The sequence below is a fragment of the Epinephelus lanceolatus genome, chromosome 22, assembly GCF_041903045.1.
Source record: "Epinephelus lanceolatus isolate andai-2023 chromosome 22, ASM4190304v1, whole genome shotgun sequence".
In the NCBI taxonomy this organism is placed as follows: Eukaryota; Metazoa; Chordata; class Actinopteri; order Perciformes; family Serranidae; genus Epinephelus; species Epinephelus lanceolatus.
In genome coordinates, this window is record NC_135755.1 from 35267671 (window position 1) to 35290043 (window position 22373).

General features: G+C 41.0%; 1 protein-coding gene and 1 non-coding gene across 2 annotated transcripts; both read right to left on the reverse strand.

Annotated features, from left to right (window-relative positions):
* Window positions 1-1284: 1284 nt before the first annotated feature.
* snapc2 (small nuclear RNA activating complex, polypeptide 2) lies at window positions 1285-17772 on the reverse strand. Its single transcript, XM_033651661.2, has 6 exons — window positions 17413-17772; window positions 17129-17302; window positions 12459-12597; window positions 7817-8611; window positions 6283-6371; window positions 1285-1622 (listed from the first exon to the last, which is right to left on the reverse strand). The coding sequence occupies exons 1-6, from the start codon at window positions 17623-17625 to the stop codon at window positions 1329-1331; spliced, it is 1704 nt and encodes a 567-aa protein (XP_033507552.2). The 5' UTR covers window positions 17626-17772; the 3' UTR covers window positions 1285-1328.
* Window positions 17773-18895: 1123 nt separating this feature from the next.
* On the reverse strand, window positions 18896-18977 carry trnal-aag (transfer RNA leucine (anticodon AAG)). The gene has a single exon. It is a non-coding gene; the product is annotated as a tRNA-Leu (tRNA).
* Between the last annotated feature and the right edge of the window lie 3396 nt (window positions 18978-22373).

The window sequence follows — 22373 nt, forward strand, 5'->3', positions numbered from 1 at the left end:
AAAAAATAAAAAAAATAAACACTGAAGAACTGCCCTTCATTACACTACCTCTGAATGAGCGCAATTCATTCATACACATCAGTGTGTATTTTATATTGCTGTCAAAACATCAACAATTTTCTCCCTCAAACAGCTGCATTTATTCAAGTTTGTCACCCAAAGCTACATTTTTCAAGATTGAATTCAAACACATCATGAAAATGTTCCAATTTACCTTTACTAAATACTCATTTTCACTGAATAGAGCTTGAATGCATCATAACATAACTTGATGCAACCTCCATCAGACAGCTGCTTACAGCGGTTCACTAGCTCTCCTGCTGATGTCAACGCTGATTTGTTGTTCATAATGTAGCATCATCAGAGAGAGTTATTGATCAGTTCTACTGATTAGCCTTCAAACCATTGAGAATGAGTATCTGCCAATAACCACAGAAGGCCAATCAATTGGAGCACCCTTATCTGGGGGTATTCTATTTACAATCCTTGCTTGTCCCCAACTCTTACTGCTTAAAGCAGAGATAGTGAGTTAACTGCATGTGTGGAGATTTTATAGCAGCTGCGCGACTAGCTAGCGTTCGCTAAATCAAAACAACTCAACCAGTGCAGGCTAATGAACAGTCCTAGCTTGACACACCATCATATAATACAAGTACAGTTATCATAATGCTACTGTAGCAGTGTGTCTCAATTCAAATCACATAATTCTGTATTAAACACTTGATATTTTCAGTGCACAAGTGCATCTGCGATCACACTGCATGGTTCTGGAAAATGCAGTGTACTTCTGGGGCACTCAAAATGGTCCAAACGTCTTTGTGAAGTAGTGGAAGCTTTTGAAATGAGGCTGGGGACAACAAGGAGCCTGTTAGTTAAAAGGGTTTTTGCACTAAGTACCAATGTTGTTGCACAGAAGCTGTCAGTAATGTTTGTTGGGTCTGTAATGATTTGGTATCACGAACAATAATAAAGTGCTAACATTAGTTTGCTAGCTAATGTGCTAAGGGCAGTCAGTGCGCGATTAGAGACAACACTACTTTGCTGAAATTAGTGCACCACACAAGAAGTACGTAGTGTACACAGTGTACTACATTGAAGTGTACTAACCAAATATGCAACTAAGTATGCAATTTGAGACACACTCTAAGAGATTTTCCCCTTAAGGCATGCAGGCAGTCAAAAACTGACCTAATTTAAGTCCCCGACTCTGTCCTTACATGTTAAGCAGTGCACTAGCACACCGAAACAGAGCAGGTTTTGTTTACCTGCAGGGGGCCTGCATTCTATATAAACCATTACACATTAGTTTGATACTCTTCGAAGTGGACCTATTTGCGCATCAGCAGTTTCAGTGGCACCATAAAAGGGTTGAGGGGGGGGTGGCTGAGTGCGTTACTGCTCCCTGCTGACTGGCTCTCAGCTTCATCTGGCTGCTGTTTCTTCCCTCCACTGTCCGTGATGTCACCGCTGTCAGCAGTTGCAGCAGAGTTCTGCCCAACGTTTGTTCCATTGCTGCTTTGACTGCTCGGTGCTTCTGTGTGAGTACAGAGTTCATTCTTAAGGTCTTTTAGCATTTTGTCTGCCATCTTGGAGTCAGCAGTGGATGAGGCAAATCGGTACACCTGCAGATACAGAGAGAGAGGGCCTGTCAGCTTAATGCACAACTAACGCTGCAAAAAAATTAACAAACTTTTGCAAGTTTGGTATGCAACAGATCAGCAATGGTTCAACTGTACAACTCACATGCTGGTGATACCATCTCCTGGTATCATTTTATTTAATTTTATTTTCTATATAGCGCCAGATGACAACAGAAGTCATTTAATGTTACCTTTCCTATAGAACAGATCTATACCTTGTTCTATTATTAAACAAACTAAATAGACTTGTTAACTATCTTATTTACACAACGGCATGTCATTTCTGTCTCTACATGGTCACACCTTTACAATTCTCCTCTGCTCTCTGCATCGCACAAGGCGGAGTTCTGCCCCAATGCACGCGTGCACCTGTTACCTGACACAGTTACTGTTATGGACTGTGTAAATGACCATCAAAAGGCTGCTGTTACGCACAGTCAAACAAGCCACTCACACAGCAGTGCAGCACGGCACTGTACACACACTCAGTTGGAGTGAAGCCTGTGTTGCGTAGAGAGTGTGAGGGACAGGTGAAGGCATTTAATGTTGCATAGATGGATGCAGGCAAACCGTGTGACATTATTGATGTGAGCTTGGAATGATAGAGTGCTGTCGAGGATGATGCCCAGACTCTTGACAAGTGGGGACTGTCAGTTTTTGCTAAGGTGGATTTGGTGCCAATAAGAAGTAACCTGGTTTCATCACTATTTACAATTTATAGAAGACGTAGCCGAGAGGAAGTAGGTAGATGATAAACAGAAGGGGACCCTGGACAGAATCTTGAGGAACACCGGTAGTGACTGGACATGGCTAGAATTTGAATGTTTTAAGCTGGATAAATTGTGTACGGTCAGAGATTTAAACCAGTCCAGTGGTGTGTCAGTGTTTCCAGTGGAGGCCAGTCTGTTGAGGTGGATGCTGTGAGAAATCAATCAATCAATTTTATTTATAAAGCCCAACATCACAAATAACAATTTGGCTCAGAGGGCTTTACAGCATACCACATCCCTCTGTCCTTTGGACCCTCACAACAGATAAGGAAAAACTCCCCCCCAAAAGAAACCTTTGACGGGGGAAAAAATGGTAGAAACCTCAGGAAGAGCAACTGAGGAGGGATCCCTCTTCCAGGACGGCGTCAAAAGTTGAAGGTCGCACTCAGATCAAGCAGGATGAAAATGGTTAAGAATCCGGAGTCAGCTGCCATGAGGAGGTCATTAGTGATTTTTACCAAGGCTGTTTCTCAGCTATGGAGGGGGTGGAAACCAGACTGGAATTGCTCATAAAGGTTATTGTCAGACAAGTGAGCATGGGCCTGAGATTCAACAGTTTTTCTCAAGGACTTTAGAAATAAAAAGTAGTTTAGAGATAGGATGAAAGTTATTGAAATTGCTGGGGTTTGCACCATCTTTCCTCAAGAACAGGAATTACTGTGACTTATTTGAGAGCTGAAGGAACACTACTGGAGGTGAGGCAGGAGTGTATGATGACAGTTCTTAGGGAGGACAGAGAAGGTAAGCAGGCTTTTACAATGACAGTGGAAAGAGGGTCTAACTGACAGGTTGTTGGCTTGGATTTCCTGATGAGGTCTGATATTTCAGCAGCAAGGGGGAAGTCTGAAACTTGAAAGTGAGCAGGTGAGAGGGGCTAATAGGAAAAGAGGACCTATCATAGACTTCCTTAACACCTTGCACCAAAATGCGTTTTGGGTGATCAGATTGCAATCAGATAGTGCTCTACTACATGAACGAACACCTGTAAATGCACCCAAAACACACTGAGGACGACTTGTGATCTGATCAGCAAAACCACCTCCAGAGGTGGGAACACGAGTCTGAGACCAGAGTGGCTCTCACCTTGAGCTGGGAGAGGTCAGCTACTGGTCCTGCTCTTTCTGCTTCATACCATCAGACCACCTGCTGCTTCTCTCCTCTCCTACATCCTATCCTATTTTTGAGTTGTAGCCAAAAACATGTTCTGTGAGGTCACATTGACCTTTGCCTTTGACCTTCGACCACCAAATTTAAATCATCTTATTCCTCAGTCCAAGTGGATGTTTGTGTCAATTTGATGAAATTCCTTCTTGAGATATAGCATTCATGTGAATAAGACAGACTCAGGGTCACCTTGACCTTTGACCACCAAAATCTGATCAGTTCATTGTTGAGTCCGAGTGAACATTGGTCCCAAATTTACAGAAATTCCTCAAGATGTTTTTTTATGGAGGTATTTTTGTGTCTTTTTGTTACAATCATATAAAACTGTTTTGAGAGCATATTTCTTGAACTGCAATCAAAAATCAAGTTTGTAAGTAAAAACGTGTGATCATTTTGCTTATAAATCAGTACTTTTTGCTTGCAAGTTAAAAACTTTTGCTTGCAGATCAGTCCTCTTTGCTTGTGAGTTAAAAACTTTTGCCTGCAGTTCAGTCCTCTTTGCTTGCGAGTTCAAGTTTTGCTTGCAAGTTCAACTGCACTTAATGGGCGGGGCCTACACTGATGGATGACACGAGAGCTTCTATTGGTGGGTTTGACGTGGCTACATACAGAGCGGGCTACACCCATGATTCCCTCTCTCGCTCGACAGTCGGCATTACTGCTACACCCCAGGGCACCGATGGTACTGACCATTACGTCGTCGAATAGTTCTGCCCTGGCTAAACAAAAGCAATCTACATGCACCAGTTCAAATAAAACATTCTTGCTATTATTAGGCCTAGTCCACACGGACCCGTGTACTTCTGAAACCGTGTATTATTCTATGCGATTTGGCTGTTTGGCCACACGCAACCGCACTTTTGGGCCCTGAAACCGCGTTTCTTTGAAACCGGAGTCCAGGGTGAAGCTTTTGGAAGACTCCGGTGCCAGCGGTTGCGTGTAGATAGGATAACTGCAGAATTTTATTACCTGTCTCCATTGTTTGATGTCAGAGCAACGGTAAATAGCACTTTTCTAAAAGTTTACTAACTACAAAAATCCCACATCCTGTGTTAACTATATGCACAATGAAGCTTGATTCTGCATTTAGCCCGTATGTGAATGTTTACCGTTGCTATGGCAACAAGTGACAGCTGACGTTAGCGTCAGTTAGCTTAGCTCAATCGTCCGACAAACAATAACTCATAAAATTATAATTCAACATATTTAAACAAAATCAACAACAGCTACCAACACTTACAGTCCTTGCAACTTTAGCTAATGTGTTGTCACAGGTTAGATTGTCAAAATTAAAATATTAACAGCTTAAATCTCTGAGGAACTACACTAGCATTAGTGACGGTTGCATCCACTCGTATGCAGTTACGTTACAGTTCCCTCAAACAGTATTACGAAGCACAATACAAACTATATAAACAAGTTATCTATTAAGGGTACACTACTGCTAAAATCTGAAGGTGCTTAGGTGACATTTACCCACCTGAAAGAATAAATGAAAACAAACGGTGATTTTGCTGGTCTTCAGTAGCTAGCTACCCCAACTACACTACCACGAAAGCAGCGACAGGCCTGCCAACGGAGGTTCTGGATCCTGCTGGGTCGGACCTCCGTTGGCAGGCCCATCGCTGCTTTCGTGGTACTATAGTTGGTCGTTCAGGCGCCTCTGCTGTTGAATTAGTTCGCGCTCTTTTTGTGGATTGGGTTGTTTTTTTTTTTTCCGTACTTCCCTATTCCGGTATTGACTCTAACTTCTGATTGGTCAAAATGGCCTTTCCGTTACATTGCCACCTACTGCTTTGGCATGTGTATCATATTTTTGTTTTTTAATCACACCACTCGTGGTGAAAAACGAGTGGTTTCTTCGGTTTCAGAATTGATTTTCGCCACAGCTTCCGCACTGAACTACAGAACTCCCATGTTGCTTTGCAAGCATACTGGGCTGATGAGTAGAATTTAAGAAACAGGCTAAATGACATGATGTTGCACACTCTTGTACAGTAGGTGGCGATATGCACCTTTAAATTGTTTGCAATCCACCAACCGAGAGAAGAAAAAAAAATGCTTTGCAAGCTGTCATTCCGATTGAGACTGGCCAATAGAGACACGTCTTACAGCTTTCAGTTTAGGCCCCGCCCACCAGGTTCAACTTTTTACTCGCAAAACTTTTTGACTTGCAAACGGAAAAAAATGACTCGCAAACAAAATTTTAGGATTTGCATTTTTTAATAAAACATTTTTTGATTGCAATATTGATACTTTTGCTCTCAAATCTTTTTTTGATTGCAAAACCTACTCTGTTTGATTGAATAATAAAGAAACAAATGTAGCTCCATAGTTTTTGAGATGTTAAGTTCACACAAATGAGACAGACAAGGTCACAGTGACCACAAAAATGTAATCAGTTTGTCGTTGAGTCCAAGGGGACGTTTGTGCCAAATCTTAAGAAATTCCCTTAAGGTTTTTTTTTTGAGATATCACGTTCACAAGAATGGGACACAGTTGTACAGACAGACAACCTGCAAACATCATACATCCAGCCACAGCTATGGCCTGCACAAACTAATAGGACACCTTGATTTCTAGAGGCCTTGCAGATGCACAAAATTCATTTAGGGTCAAGACTCTCCTTACTGCCTCCTAAAAAGCTCTGACTTAGCTACTGTACTTTTTAACCAGTGACCACCTAACTAGTGTGTAGCATGTTATACCTTTATGAGATGCTTGTGCAGTTTGTTGCAGTCCAGCAGGGAGAGCTCCTCTGGGAGAGACATTAACAGGTCCAACACTATAGCACTCTCTGGAGGACACAAGACAATATCAGAAAATTGACAGATTTTAATGCAGTGGTAGGAAATGTCTCATAAAATTTATATTGCTTCTAAACAAAAACTGCAGGAACATGGACATTTTGTTGGCCAATATATTACTTTTGATACATCAGAAAATTATATTGTTACTGCCTGCTGTCTGTGTGTGTGTGTGTGTGTGTGTGTGTGTGTGTGTATGTGTGTGATGGCAGCTGAGATTGTATCGCAAACAGCCAAATAACTTGTCTAACAAAACATTTTTTGAGTAAATTCCATTTTAAGGAAGAAGATGTTACATTTGCATGTTCCATATTAACATTTCTAAAGAGATAAAGCACACAAGCTGCCTTTGTAATCTGGAGGTGCAGGAAATTGTGGCAAGACACCTGCTAAGATGCAATCCACTGTTTGAGACAAACAACACAACAGGTTGTGATGTAGCAAGTCATTGCTGTTTCCAATGGCTTTTAGGCACCAAACATGGGTGTTTTAAAGCGACGTGTGACTGTTTATCCTGCAGCCTCTTAGGCTCCAAATGTAGGTATTTTGTGGCAACTGGTTTGTGTTTTTCCAGTGGCTTTTTAGGCTCCAAACATGGGGAATTGTAGTGACCCTTGTGGTTTTCTGGCTACTTTTTAGGCTTCAAACGTGGGTGTTTTGTAGCAACCTGTCAGTGTTTTTTTCAGCTGTTTTTTGGCCTTGTTATATTGTGATTTGTTGTGACTCAGTGTTTTCCTAGTGTTTTTTTGCCTCCAAATGTTGGTATTTTGTTTGTACCCATCAGTGTTTATCCAGCAGCTTTTTAGGCTCTCAACTTGGATGTTCTGTGGCGACCTGTCAGTGTTTTTCCTGCAGCCTTTTAGGCTACATACGTGGGTGTTTCCAATGGCTATTTAGGCTCCAAATGTTTGACTGTTTGACTTTTTCCAACACCTTTTTGGGCTCTAAACGTAGGTGTTTTATGGCAACCTGTCAGTGTTCTTCCAGCGGCTTTTTAGGCTCTCAACTTGGATGTTTTGTAGCAACCTATCAGTGTTTTCCAGTGGATTTTTTGGGCTCCTAACATGGGTGTTTTTTAGTGACCTGTCAGCGGGGATAGTGCCCCAAAAGTGGTTGTTTTTTTCCCCTGAGAAATCATTGCACAAGGATATCGTGCTCGTCTATTTTAAGCCAAATGTGATCTTTTCCTAATCATAACCAAGTGTTTTTTGTACTAAACCTTAACCACACATTAAACAACACAATGTTGAAACATGGAGTTTTAACCTATCCACTGCATACAAATGTAATGTATCCCTGGTTTGCAAAAATGTAATTGCCAACCTTTATTCTTACGATAGGGTTGCACTGATTGGATGCTGCATGTCGAATGTGACTGCAAATATTAACAATAAAACATTCTTTCAGATGACAGCAAGTAGTGACTCTGACTCACCCATGGGGGTAAGATGGCAGTCCTCATTCGGCTTGTGGATGGCACTCAGGTAGCGATAGATCCTCTCAAAGTCTACTACACTCTTGACGCCAAACATCCTGGGACTGTCTTCTGTGGCGTATTTGCTGGTGCGACCAAACTTGGCATGAAATGCTGCGGCAGAGGTGGAGAGTGTGGGTGTGGGGTGAGTGGAGGGGGCACCAGAGGATGGTGCAGTACTAGGGACTGGAGTTTGGAAGGTGGCAGAGGAGGTGGGGAGCGTGTGAGGACCAGATGAAGTGGAATTTGAAGCTGAGGTGGTGGAGAGGGTGGTGAAGTGTTGCTCTGAGGGCTGCTGGGTAGTCTGGTTTAGAGAGCTGCCAGTGCTGTCAGTCTTTAGCACAGCAGCAGAGCCAGAACTTGATGTGACTTGTCCTTTTACTACAGTCTCAGTCTGTGAGGATGTAGAAGGTGCGACAAGCATTTCTGCTGCACCCCGCTGGCAGGAGGTGGCAGCAGACTGAGAGGTAAAGGTGGTGGAGGTGGCAGCAGACTGAGAGGTGGAGGTGGTTGCAGACTGAGAGGTGGAGGTGGTTGCAGACTGAGAGGTGGAGAGGGCAGCAGACTGAGAGGTGGGGAGGGCAGCAGACTGAGAGATGGAGATGGCTCCAGCTGTGGTAGATGGCTTTTGCTGGGGTGGAGGCATTTTGCCAATGGGCACTCTAATTACTAATTTACTTCTGACTGGGCCCATGGCTGGTGCTGGAGTTTTGAGTACTGTGCCAGGAGGGGCTGTGTTGGTGCCAGGACGCTCAGCTAAGGGTGGAAAAATCTTACATTGTTAAAGCCATAATGCACTCTTTTTATCACATCAACATGGAGATACAAAGCAGTACAGATGAGTACGGGTCAGAGCCCGGTTTGAAGTGACATTTCTAGTTGGAAAGTTGATCAAACGACCATAAAGAGACACAAAACGCATACGCAAACTACACACATAAAACAACCACAAAGAGATACAAATAGAAATCATGCAAACTCCTGATATCTATCTATTTTTATTGTCCACTAGGTTTGAGCAGTATCAGTGTTTCCCCTACCATTGTATTTGGGGGCTTCGTATTGCCTAGACCGGCAGAAACAGCTGACTGGGAAATCACAAGGAGGAGGGGTATGTTTATATGTAAACAGATGCTACTGCACTGCTGTGACTGTCAGAGAGCGTATTTGTATGCCAAACATAGAACTCTTGTCTGTTTCATTACATCCTTTTTATCTGCCCCATGAGTTCCCACAACTTTTCATTACAATTGTGTACATCCACCCGAAAGCAGATCCTGCCGCTACCTCTACTACCATTTTTCAGGTGGTGCAGAAAATACAGGCGATTTCTCCCGATGCACCAAATTTTATCTTGGGTGATTTTAATCATGCTTCCCTTAATAAGACTCATAAAAACTTCTACCAGTATGTCCCTTGTCCAACCAGACGAAATAAGACACTGGATTTATGTTATGGATCACTAAAGGACGCATACAAATCTCTTCCACTCCCTCCTCTGGGCTCTTCTGACCATAACTGTGTGCATCTGCTCCCCACGTATAAAACTGTCCTCAAACGAGAAAAGCCTGCAACTAAGGACATAAAGGTCTGGTCTGAAGAATCGGTTCTCTCACTACAAGAGTGTTTTAACTGCACTGACTGCAACATTTTTACCCAGTCCTGTGATGATGATTTGGACTTATTGGTCGATCTAACATGTTCATACATCACCTTCTGCAGGGACATGATTATCCCATATAAGTGGGTTAAAATATATCCTAACAACAAACCATGGGTTAACAAAGCAGTAAAGTCATGTCTTCAAAGGAAGTCTCTTGCGTTCAAGTTATGTTTAAGTTTTAAGTTTAAGTTTATTTACTTTATTAATCCCCTGAGGGGAAATTCAATGTTTTCACTCTTGCTTGTCCATTACACACAGGTCCGAAAGACACACACATGCACAAACAGGACCTATACATGCACAAAGTGGAGAGATGTCAGAGTGAGGGGGCTGCCCTTGGTCAGGCGCCCACGAGCGGTTGGGGGGGTTCGGTGCCTTGCTCAAGGGCACCTCGGCAGTGCCCAGGAGGTGAACTGGCACCTCTCCAGCCACCAGTCCACGCTCCATATTTGGACTCGAACAGGCGACCCTCCGGTTCCCAACCCAAGTCCCTATGGACTGAGCTACTGCTCATTCAAGTAGGGAACTGCGTCCGATCTGCATTCTGCCACTAAAGTATCGAAAATTAGAATTTTACAGGCAAAATTATAAATTAGACTTGGAACAAAAACTGGCAGCAAATGAACTTGGGTCAGTCTGGGCAAGTATGAAAACCATTGCAGGCCTTCCCAAGCCAGTGTACCATTGTTTGTTAGCTTGATGCTAATGACAGTAACGTTAACTCAGCGGGTTGACAAAGTGCCTCTGCTGTTTCACACCATCACCACCATGCTGTTTCACACCATCACCACCATGCTGTTTCATGCCTCTGCTGTTTCACACCATCATTTCCCCCTTTTACTCTGTGTGGTAACCAGACGTTGCACTAGACTTTTTCGTCGCCGGTCATTTTGACCGACAGGGTCATAAAAATCTGGTCATAATCTATTTTTACCGGTCATTTTAATTTTCCTTTTTAAATGATAATAAAGATATTCAAAGACATTTAGTTTTCATTCGTTCGTTTTTAATAAATCCAACAAGCAAGTTATAAAGTGTGCATTAATAAGGACATGAACGAAAAGATGAACAGACATCCACACACCCGTGCCATTAGGCTTCGCCCTGGACACACCGGACGGCACTAATGCGTCACTAACGCGTCCGGTGTGTCCAGGGCGTTATGTAGTTATGCCTGTAGGCTCGGTGACACAAAATTAAAATTGTAATGAAGTGATTATGGTATTGAAAAATGTGTTCGGTTATGCACTGTTGTGTTATTTTAAATTACAAATACGGTATTTTCTCCTCACGTTCCTCAGTGCGCGCTGTTATTTTATTTTGAAAATTGGCCGGATTCTCTCGTCTTTTCTGTGTCCGACTTCCTGTTTGGTACGATCCGCTCTATCCAGCTTGACAGAAGTGCTCGCGGCTCCCGTGAAAAATAGACCAGATGCCGAACTGACAGTCAGATAGGTTAACATGGGCGCTGACTGAAAACTACCTCCGCTGCTGGGCGCTGTGCTTCAGTTCCGCAGCCGGTGTGTCCAGGGCGTTATGTCAACAACGCTACATGAAGCAGATGAATGACTTTTTCTCTGCAGTACCTACTGTGCACTACACCGCCAAGTGGGCAGGGGTGGTAACTGCAACCGGTCAAAATGACCGATGGCCTTCAGATTTTCTGGTCACTGTTGTAAAAAACCGGTCAATGACCGAGAATATCCGGTTAACACGACCCCTGGTGGTAACATCCCTAGAGAAAATATTAAAAATGCTGGGGTGTTGTTGTCATACGTTGTCTACGGCAGCAGATCGTTCTGTGTTTCTACTGGTTAAAGTGACGGCTGTGATGGGAGAATTGGATCTCAGTGAAGGGCAAGCGGTCCATAACTTTAATTTTGGAGACAAAAAAATGTAGGCTTAGCACCCTGTGGTCCATTGCTCAATAGGAAATGTAGAATACTCAAAAGTACTTTAAAAGTGCTTGAGTTACTTTTCTCAGGGAGTAACGTTGGAAGTACTTTTAAAGTAAATGGGTTACTTTACTCAGGGAGTAACGCAGTAAAGTAACTGGTTACTTTTTTTAAAAGTAACACACTAACGTACTTTGATTACTTTTAAAGTAACCCTTACCCAACACTGCTTAGGAAACGCTAAAGCCTCTTAAAAGTCCTCCTCCCTGCTCCAAACAGTTTTTCATCTTAGGAGCTCTTTTAAGGTCTAAGATGCTCTGCGAATAACTTTTATTTTTACAAAGACCTATTCTTAAATTTAAGGGGAAATCTTAAGAATTCTAAGAATTTTCTTAGAATTTCGTCACCAGGAGCTGCTCTTGGCACTCGGAAGCTTTGTGAATACAGCCCCAGGGTATTAAGATATCCAAACCGTATGATTTTCAATACCATCAAAAATGCTGATGCTCAACTTTCTATTTCTTTATATGGCAATACTGTATTGAGAATGTATGGTATGTAGCGCACATCACACACTACCAGAGATCAGTCTCTACAGGTGGAACAGGTAGCTGAGCTGACAGACATGGCGACTGCGAGGGGTGGGGATAACGTTACAGGACTGCGAACAGCAGCAATAGAAGAGAGAGACTGCAGGGAAAAAGGCATAATTTCAAATCTAACTCTGAATTCCCCACGTGGAGGCCTCTGACTAACGTAACCACTTGCGTAACATCAGCCTCTGAAACATTAACGATATCTTCCTTTACCCATTTAGTCATTATATCCACAATGATACTTATTACTGATAATTATTTATCAGAAATCTCATTGTGTAAATATTTTGTCAAAGCACCAATAGTAAAGCATACAATATCATCACAATATTGATATTGAGGTATTTGCTCAAAAATAGCATGATGTTTGGTTTTCTCCATTTCACCCAGGTCTACTGTATACCTAATTTAAGCAATTTCAATAACACAGAGGAACTGGGTGTACTTACCCTTGACCGGTAAACGAGGCATTGGTCTGAAAGTGATGGTGCGACCAACAGGCCTGTCTTCATCTGTGGGTGGTCTGTAGACCTGGGGAGGGTCGCAATTCCTCAGGGTGCGAGGCTCTGTGGACGACACTATCAGCATCTGAGAAACACAGAGAGAGAAGGGTGGTGGGAGGAGAGAGATAAAACATTCAAGGTTTGCCATCCAGAAGTGAGCAAGTCTGACTCATTGACATCACTTTATCCAGCAGGGTGTTTCAGATACAACCCGAAGAGAAGTTTCCAGGCAGCAGAAGGTTGCTCTCCGCTGAACAAAACAAAGTAAAGATGACTGATTTGTAATTTGGACTTCGAAATTGTGTGTTTGTAGAATTCCATCTCTCCACTTCCACAGTGGCGCCCCCAAGGGAGGACAGGAGGGCTTCGGCCACCCTGATACAAATGCTGGCCCCTCGCTGTATATCTATCTTTTTAAGAAAAAGGACAACCAGCCTATTAAAGAACAATAAATCACCTCACACATGTACAGATACATTACACATTAAAACAGGACTGTTGAGGAACACAAAATATTACTTGTACCAGTATCAGTCTGTGCATATCAGATAATTAGAAACAACTGTAAAATAAGAAACCAAAGTATATCAGTATGTGATTCCTTGCAGGGTCCGATGTTAAGGTTTCTTCCTACTTGCCCTGCCGGGCAAGTACTTCTCAAATCTACTTGCCCCATCTAAATTCTTACTTGCCCTGTCTAAGAGGTTCTTTTTCTGGCTGTGTGGTGCGTATTTTCACTCATGACTTATATCTTACGTCAGCAGAGACGCTCAGCCAATGGAGGCAGCAACACATAAAAAAGCAGCACACTGTAACTGGCCCCTCCGAGGACAGAAACAGGAGAGGAAATACACATTTACAGGCCTGGAGTTAAGATATTTTTAGGGCAAGGCCACTTTGGCCTTTGATAAATACAAATTTATTGGGGCATCACGGCCAAAATGTGGGGCACCAAGGCCAAAACCAATAACGCAATAACAATATGTGCTAACTACGTTGAATGAAGACAAAACAATATATGTGTTGAAAAACAGTACTGAGTTTATTAAAACTGGGTGTGCATGACTGGGGATATATCTCGTTTCTTGTTGTTTTGATTCATGTGCCTTATTTTTTAAGTCTTTGAAATCTCTTTATTCTTTTGTTATCTCCTAGTTATTAAGAAATTATTATTAGAAGAAGATTCTTTATTGTCCTTTCTCAGCACATTACATACATTTGACCTCTGCATTTGACCCATCCTTCTGTATACACTAGGAGCAGTGGGCAGCCAGAGCGCAGCGTCCGGTGACCAACTCCAGTTCTTTAGCCAATGCCAGTGGTCAGGGTCACTGACAGGAGTATTCACCTAACATAGCCTGCATATCTTTAATTATATAATTATTTATATGTCTCTATGTATATTTTTACATAAATCCCCAATATTTAATTTGCCTTTAAAAAATCCTCTTCCTTCATTTAATTTGACCATGTTTATTGTATTGTATTATATGTATTAATTCTCTACAGGATCTTGTATGTTCTTTAATGTGTGTTCAATTTATTAAAAGAAAAAACAAAAAACGTTTTGGTGAACCCTGCAGCAAAGTGAGCCCTCTTCGTCAGAGAGGATCTTTGCCTCCCACTTTGTTCCTGGTGACAGAGCAGCGTGAACCGTCTTCCTTCACAGAGGATCTTTGTCCCATGAGAGCAGGCAGCTGTTCTCCGTGTCCGCATTTAAAACATCTTTCGCTGGCGATTTGACAGTCACTAGAAGCACATTATGACCCTTTGTAAAAGTTTCTGTGTGGTACCTGTGTTGTACATGAGCTAACGTTAGCGGGTAAGGACTTAGAGGCTGTCTGGTACATAGACATATATACATAGACGCCGCATCGACTGCCCGACGTCCTCGCCGGCCGCCATCTTGGATGGGTCTCGCTTCGCCTCCACAGTGCATTCACTTCTATTGAGGAAGGAGCTGTATGCACAAGTAAAATAGGATAACTCACTGAATTTTCAACTGATTTTCACGCGGTTTGGTTTGTTACAAACGGCACATATGTAGTTATGATACAGGATGCGTTCGTACATAAAAAATGCGGGATTTCATGCTTTAATACTTTCTGCAGATAGCAACAGCATGTTATTTAGGTCACAACACAGTTATTTTATTCACCTCAACCCCAGAGTGGAATATATATATATATATATATATATATATATATATATATATATATATATATATACACACACACATATACACACACACAGTATTTATATACTGTATAAATACACAATACAATTATTGTATATATTATATATATATATATATATATATATATATATATGTAGATAGATAGATAGATAGATATAGATATACACACACATATACTGTGCTGCTGCCGTGGTCCTGCCAGATGCCTCCTGCTGCTGCCGCCATCATTAGACATTAGTCATAGCCTACTTCTACTGTTATTACACACATATGATTATTGTCACACAGCTGCCAGATATTAATATATACTTTCAACATACTGTACCACAGTAGCCAGAACCATAACTATAATATTATTACTTTCATTAATGTTGTTGCAAGCTACTGTCATTACCATCTGTCCTGCATCTCTCTCTCTCTCTCTCTCTCTCTCTCTCTCTCTCTCTCTCTCTCTGTCTCATTGTGTCATACGGATTACTGTTAATTTATTATGCTGATCTGTTCTGTACGACATCTATTGCACGTCTGTCCGTCCTGGAAGAGGGATCCTTCCTCAGTTGCTCTTCCTGAGGTTTCTACTGTTTTTTTTCCCGTTAAAGGGTTTTTTTGGGGGGAGTTTTTCCTTATCTGCTGTGAGGGTCCAAAGGACAGAGGGATGTCGTATGCTGTAAAGCCCTGTGAGGCAAACTGTGATTTGTGATAAATGGGCTTTATAAATAAAATTGATTGAATTGATTGATATACACACACACACACACATATATATATATATATATATATATATACTGTATAAACACAATATACACAATACAAAACATAGTATAAATGTATTAATATATTTTAATAAAGAAAACGCTTGATTGTTGATTGAGTTTATTTCTCACACACACTCTCTTTTATACCCACAGCCATCAGACTTAATAATTCTTTGTTAAATAGATGATCTTACAGACTTCTTTGAAATTTTCTTTTCAGGGATTAATAAAGTTCTTCTTATTCTTATTACACTGACTGCTGTGATCCCTCAAAAGTAGTAAAAAACATTTTCAGTATTTACATAAACACTGAAATTAATTTTGGTATTGGTATTATAACTATGAAAATGGGACTGTGGTCAAGATAATTTGAAAAAAGATACAGAAGGATGAGCAGCAGGGGATATTTGCAGCACAGGTGGTAGAAAAGTGAATATGTGCACAAAGGTGTGTTATACATAATATGCTATACTGTGTTTTGTATTGTGTATTTATACAGTATATAAATAATGTGTGTATATATATATATCCCACTCTGGGGTTGAGGTGAATAAAATAACTGTGCTGTGACCTAAATAACATGCTGTTGCTATCTGCAGAAAGTATTAAAGCATGAAATCCCGCATTTTTAATGTAGGAAAGCATCCTGTATCATAACTACATATGTGCCGTTTGTAACAAACCAAACCGCATGAAAATCAGTTGAATATTCAGTGAGTTATCCTATTTTACTTGTGCATACAGCTCCTTCCTCAATAGAAGTGAATGCACTGTGGAGGCGAAGCGAGACCCATCCAAGATGGCGACCGGCGAGGACGTCGGCTCTGATAGGCAACGGCAGTCAATGCGGCGTCTATGTATATATGTCTATGGTCTGGTATGTGTGTGTGTCAGAGTCGTGCTGCTTGCCCGATCGGGCATGTCTGCGCAGGGTCTGCTGGCCCGCCGGCTATTTTTACTTGCCCCGGGCATTCGGGCAACCGTTAATGTCGGACCCTGCCTTGACTGACCATACTGACACAGAGCGTAGTATCATGATATTTTTGTGTGGCAATAAAGTATCGTCACACAGTGCCAAGTATTGTTTTTTTTATTATATTAATTATTAATATTACAAATACAAATTCAACTGTAGGTAGCGTACAAGAGTCATATATTGAATTGCTTTTTTAGTTCACTATACAATTTCAAAAAAAATAAAAAAAAAGGCTGGAGTGAGATGAACACACCGAAAACTTTATCTTATTAGATAAAACAGGTGTCGACAAAGTTTTCCTTTAGGGGCATAACTTGCAGTTAAAAAAGATGATATCGCCATATATTTTATCACAATACATGATATATAGCAACATATTCAAAACTGCAATAACATTCGTGACCTAAGTTTCGTAGTAGTTTCCTAGTATCGTATTGTGGATCCTCTGGTCATTCCCACCATTAGTTTTCAACTACCCTGTCTATGCAACAGAATTTTCAAATTCCTGAAATTCAGTGATAGCTTTTGGTTTTGGTGTGCCACCTCAAGATTTTCAGTGGCCCCATCTGGCAACCCCTATGAAAAATTTCTAGGGATGCGACTGCACTAATGTACAAGAACAAATCAGAAACAAAATACTAATAACGATCTAATCTAACATGAGTTATTCATATCTGTCCTGCAGTACCTGAGAGAAAGCAGTAGAAATTGGTTCTTCGAGGGTTCCAGCCATAGCAGAGGCCATGTATGTCCACTCCTCAATGGGCTTTCTGTCCTTCTTCTCCTCCCATCTCTTCTTGAGCAGCTTGATGCTCGCCAGTGAGATCACTTCACCCTTCAGATATTCCACCACAGAGTGGATCTAAAGGAGGGAAGGAACAATTCACGTGTATTACATAAAAACATAGAGCTATGCAAAGGACTGTTCTCACTTAGGTGTACTTAAATAAATGGTTGCTAAATCTGCCAGACCTCAGAAATGGACCGAGTAGGCACGTGTTTTTTCAGGAAATCATAGTCGATGTCCCCCTGGGCTGATGTTGTCTTGCCGAGTCTTTTCAGGGCTTTCAGGAGATTCTTCTGTTCCACCTGCTGCCACTGAGAGGACTTTCCACGTGAAGGCGGTAAAGGTTCATAACTCAGGTTTCGTGTTGGTTTAGTTCGTTTACGGGGAGGCGGCTTCATGTTGACCCACGTCACTCACACTAACTAAACTGACACATTGAACCACATCAACCGTTCACGAGACAAACTTCATCTCGTGCAGCTCGGGGAGTAACTGTCTGTTACTCACTGTTTTATTTAACGTTAAACTGAATTTAAAATAAGTGCCTTCCCGTAGACACCGTCCTGCCACAACTTGCGTTTAGCTGTAACGACAGCAATACGTCTTTCGATCGCTTCCGATGGCGATCTTTTCAAAGTAAGAGCGTCATCTGACAAATACGGACCGAATAAATTTACATTTTTACAAGGCTGAAACCCAATACAGATTTAATTCATTTCTTCAGAAAACAACTAACAACCAAACCAATTCAATAAATAAATGTTTTTTTGAAAGCCTCTTCCCCTTCATTTAAATACCTCTTCAACAGTTTAGTTTTTGTCTGCCTTGTGAACTTTTTCGATGTAAATGCATTAACAAATAAATGGCATATTTGGTGTCCCTTTTTAACTTTAAATCTATAAATACCTCACTTAGATGTATATATAATGAATCGACTTTTAAATTCATAATCTTATATATTTGAATTAAACAAGGGCCGTAGCTATGGAGTCATCACCCCCCATACATATATGTGTGTGTGTGTATACATACATATATATATATATATATATATATATATATATATATATATATATATATAACCTACTTGGGGAGCATTCTTAGCATTTTTGAACATGCCCCTAACCCCCCTCCAGTATAAAGTATTACTACTGCCTTGGATTAAACATTGTAAAACGCTGTTTAGGCTTTACAAGCTTTACAAGGCTTACAAGAATACAGTTGAATTGTGAATTCTAATTACTGGGTCGTGATGGCAGTGCAGAGCATCTTATTCCCCCCCCCCCCCCAATCACGCGATCCCTTTTAATTTAATTTGAAGGCTAGCGGTCTAACTGCTTCCGGGTTGCATCTTGGATTTGGGAAACTTTTCGCCCTGAGCTTTTACTCACAGGTATTGTTTTCCGACAGTTCGTGCTCGTTCCCTAACAACCGTAACACTTTCTATTAAGGATTGTTAATGTGAGGGTAAACATGCTGAAGACAAGAGGTCAGCTGGATGTGCAACGTGAGGTGAGCACTGTCTGCCAGACGAAAGGAGAACAACTGTAACCAATCTGGAGAACTACCAAAAGCGACTTGACATTTTTGTACATTTGGCAACACATGCATAAACCCAAAGGTGATATCCACAAGAAAGCTACCTTCTTTGGCAAGAAAAGAAATATGTGGCAGCGGTGGGATTCGAACCCACGCCCCCGAAGAGACTGGAGCCTTAATCCAGCGCCTTAGACCGCTCGGCCACGCTACCAGTGAACATTAATTGTAGAGACTTAACTTTATAAAATATAAAAAAACATATGTTCATTGTCGATCTAGTGTTTTTTTTATGTATGTGCCAATCGACCACATCTATGCAAAAGTGCTTTCCTTCCAAGATGGCAATTAAATGCAGCCTAGACTGAACAAAAATATAATATACACAAAAAGCTTGTTTCTGTCTAATTTTGTTTACAGATATGTTAAAATCTGTTAGTGAGCACTTACACCCATGGCCATGACAATCCATCCACCTGACATGATGCTGATTAAACTGCATCATTATTACACAGATACAATAAAAATAATACAGTAAAAGGTCAGCTTTATATTTGCAGTTTTATCGTGAACAAAAAAAAAGACATTTATTAGGATTTTACATGACTAGGGTGACAGAAAAGCATTTTGTCACAGACACCCCAAAGAATCAGTCAGTACCTAGTGTGACCATCATTTGCTTCATGCAGTGCAACACATCTCCTTCGCATAGAGCTTACAGGAAGTGTGTACATATCCTTGCACATGGAGCAGTGAATTAACATGTTGCAACAACGCAGCAGATGAATAGCATCGCAATCTGTCTCAGGATTTCATCAAAGTATTGCTGTACATTCAACATGCCGTAAAAATAAATGCACTTACGTTGGTTGTCCATAGCTTAATCAAGTCCATACCATAACCCCTCCACTACCATGGGAATCTCTGTTTACAATGTTGGCGTTAGCAAACCTCTCGCCTACAAACTCCATACACACCATCTGCCCAGTGCAGTGTAAACCAAGATTTATCTGCAAGAGAACACTTCTCCTAAGTGCCAGACGCCGTGGAAGGTGAGCAGTTACCCACTCAAGTTGGTTACGACGACGAACTGCTGTGTTCAAACCAACAATTGCATCAAATGTCCAGGTGGCTGGTCTCAGACAATCTTGCAGGTGAGGACGTTGGACGTTACATGTGGTCCGCAGTTGTTCGGCCAGTTGGAGGTACTGCCAAATTAATGGAAATGACATTGGAGACAGCTTATAGTAGTGAAATGATTTAGTTCACGGGTAACAGCTCTGGTGAACATTCCTGCGGTCAGTATAACAATGACCAACATATTCTCAGAATGGTTTGTGTAATATCCTATGAAAAATGCATGCACAACAGTTTGTGTGCTATCCGACAACTTTGCGCCCCACTAGTGACAATAGGTCCTTAACGTACAGTTACGTAATTAACATAAATTTACAAAGGCTAGGTTTAGGAAATAAAAGTTACTGTTACTACACATTGTAGAGCTACCTTTTATTGTGACCATCCCAAGGCACACCTGTGTAGTAATGATGCTATTTAATCAGCATCTTAATATGCCACACCTGTCAGGTGGATGGATTATTTTGGCAAAGGTGCACAAAAATGACTTAAGAAACATACAGACAAACACTGATCTATGTGCTCCTAGTGGCTTGAAACTCTGGCTGGCTCATTTCAAAACAAAAAACTTGCAATATGATTTGAAATAAGCACTTGGTGGCTACCTAAGTAAAATGCTTTAAGACTGAGGATAAGGACAGTAAGATGAGTTTGCGCTTGGGTTTCTGGAGTGTAAACTTCCCCAAATCCTACAATAAGCAGGACAGCAGTTGTGTATTTTTTTCATTACTGTACCGAAAAAAAACGAACCGTGACTTGTGTACCGATACACCCCTACCGAAAACCTAACCTATGTAACTTGACATTAATAACTTAACGTGAAGATCCCATCCAAGTTGCTTTTACCAAACCAAACCAATGTAACAACGTTAACTACATGACTTGACAAAGGCCAACCATTTTTCTTTTCCTAAACCTAACCTACTTAACTTTACTTGCATAAATCAAAACTTATGTTAAGTACACAACTTTACATTAAGTATGTAACTTGACAAGAGCTAACCATCTTTCTTTTCTTAAACCTACTCTACCTAAATTTACTTGCCAAAGCCCTAACGTAAGTAAGTTTATGTTGAATACCGAATGCGATGATGCCCTACCATGTTTCTTTTCCTTGTCCTAACCTACATAACTTTACTTGCATAAACCAAACCTACATAACTTTACGTTATGTGCGGAATGTGAAGTTGCCCAACCATGATTCTTTTCCCTGTCCTAATCTATATAATTTAACTTGCCTAAACCAAACCTACGTGACTTAACGTTAAGTACGTGACTTGACAATGGCCAACCATTGTTTTTCTAAATCTAACCTTTACATGCATAAACCTACCATATGTAACTTTACGTTAAGTATGTAACCTAAAGATGCCCAGCCGTGTTTTTTTTCCTAAACCTAACCTACGTAACTTTACATTAACTACGTAACGTAAAGATCCCAACCAAGTTTCTTTTCCCAAACCAAACCTATGTAACTTTACGTTAACTACGTAACTTGACAAAGACCAACCATTTTTCTTTTCCTAAATCTAACCTACTTAACTTTACTTGCATAAACCAAAACGTATGTTAAGTACACAACTTTACATTAAGTTTGTAACTTGACAAGAGCTAACCATCTTTCTTTTCCTAAACCTAATCTATCCAACTTTACTTGCCTAAGCCCTAACCTAAGTTTATGTTGAATACCTAATGCGATGATGCCCTGCCATGTTTCTTTTCCCTTTCCCAACCTACATAACTTTACCTGCATAAACCAAACCTACATAGCTTTACGTTATGTACGTAATGTGAAGTTGCCCAACCATGATTCTTTTCCCTGTCCTAATCTACATAATTTAACTTGCCTAAACCAAACCTACGTAACTTTACGTTAAGTACGTAACTTGACAATGGCCAACCATTGTTTTTCTAAATCTAACCTTTACATGCATAAACCTACTATTATGTAACTTTACGTTAAGTATGTAACCTAAAGATGCCCAGCCATGTTTCTTTTCCCAGACCTAACCTATGCAACTTTACTTGCCTAAACCTAACCCATGTCACTTAACATTAAATAGGTAACTTTATGTTAAGTAAACCAGACCTATAACTTAACGTTAAGTATGTAACTTGACAACAGCCAACTAGGGCTGACCCAAAAAATTAGAAGCTTCGAAGCTTCGTTCGATGGCACGGGATTTGATTGTGGAAAAAAAATTTGACGCTTCTGCACTTTTTTTTCTCCGTCTTTTTTGGGGGAGGCCTTAAACGCAACACTAACCCCCACCAGTCCGATACTGACAACGAGCGCACTCAGAGCTGGCAGACATGTCCAAGAGGTCATCAGTTCCACTGGTTTGCTCTGAGTCTGGTGTCAGAGACACTTCTGATGCTCTGAGTTGCGCATCTGTTTGATTGTGCTGCAGTGTGCGCCGAGGGTTTTAATTTAGTGTTCAATCAAAAGTTAAACACTACTTATCACTGACCA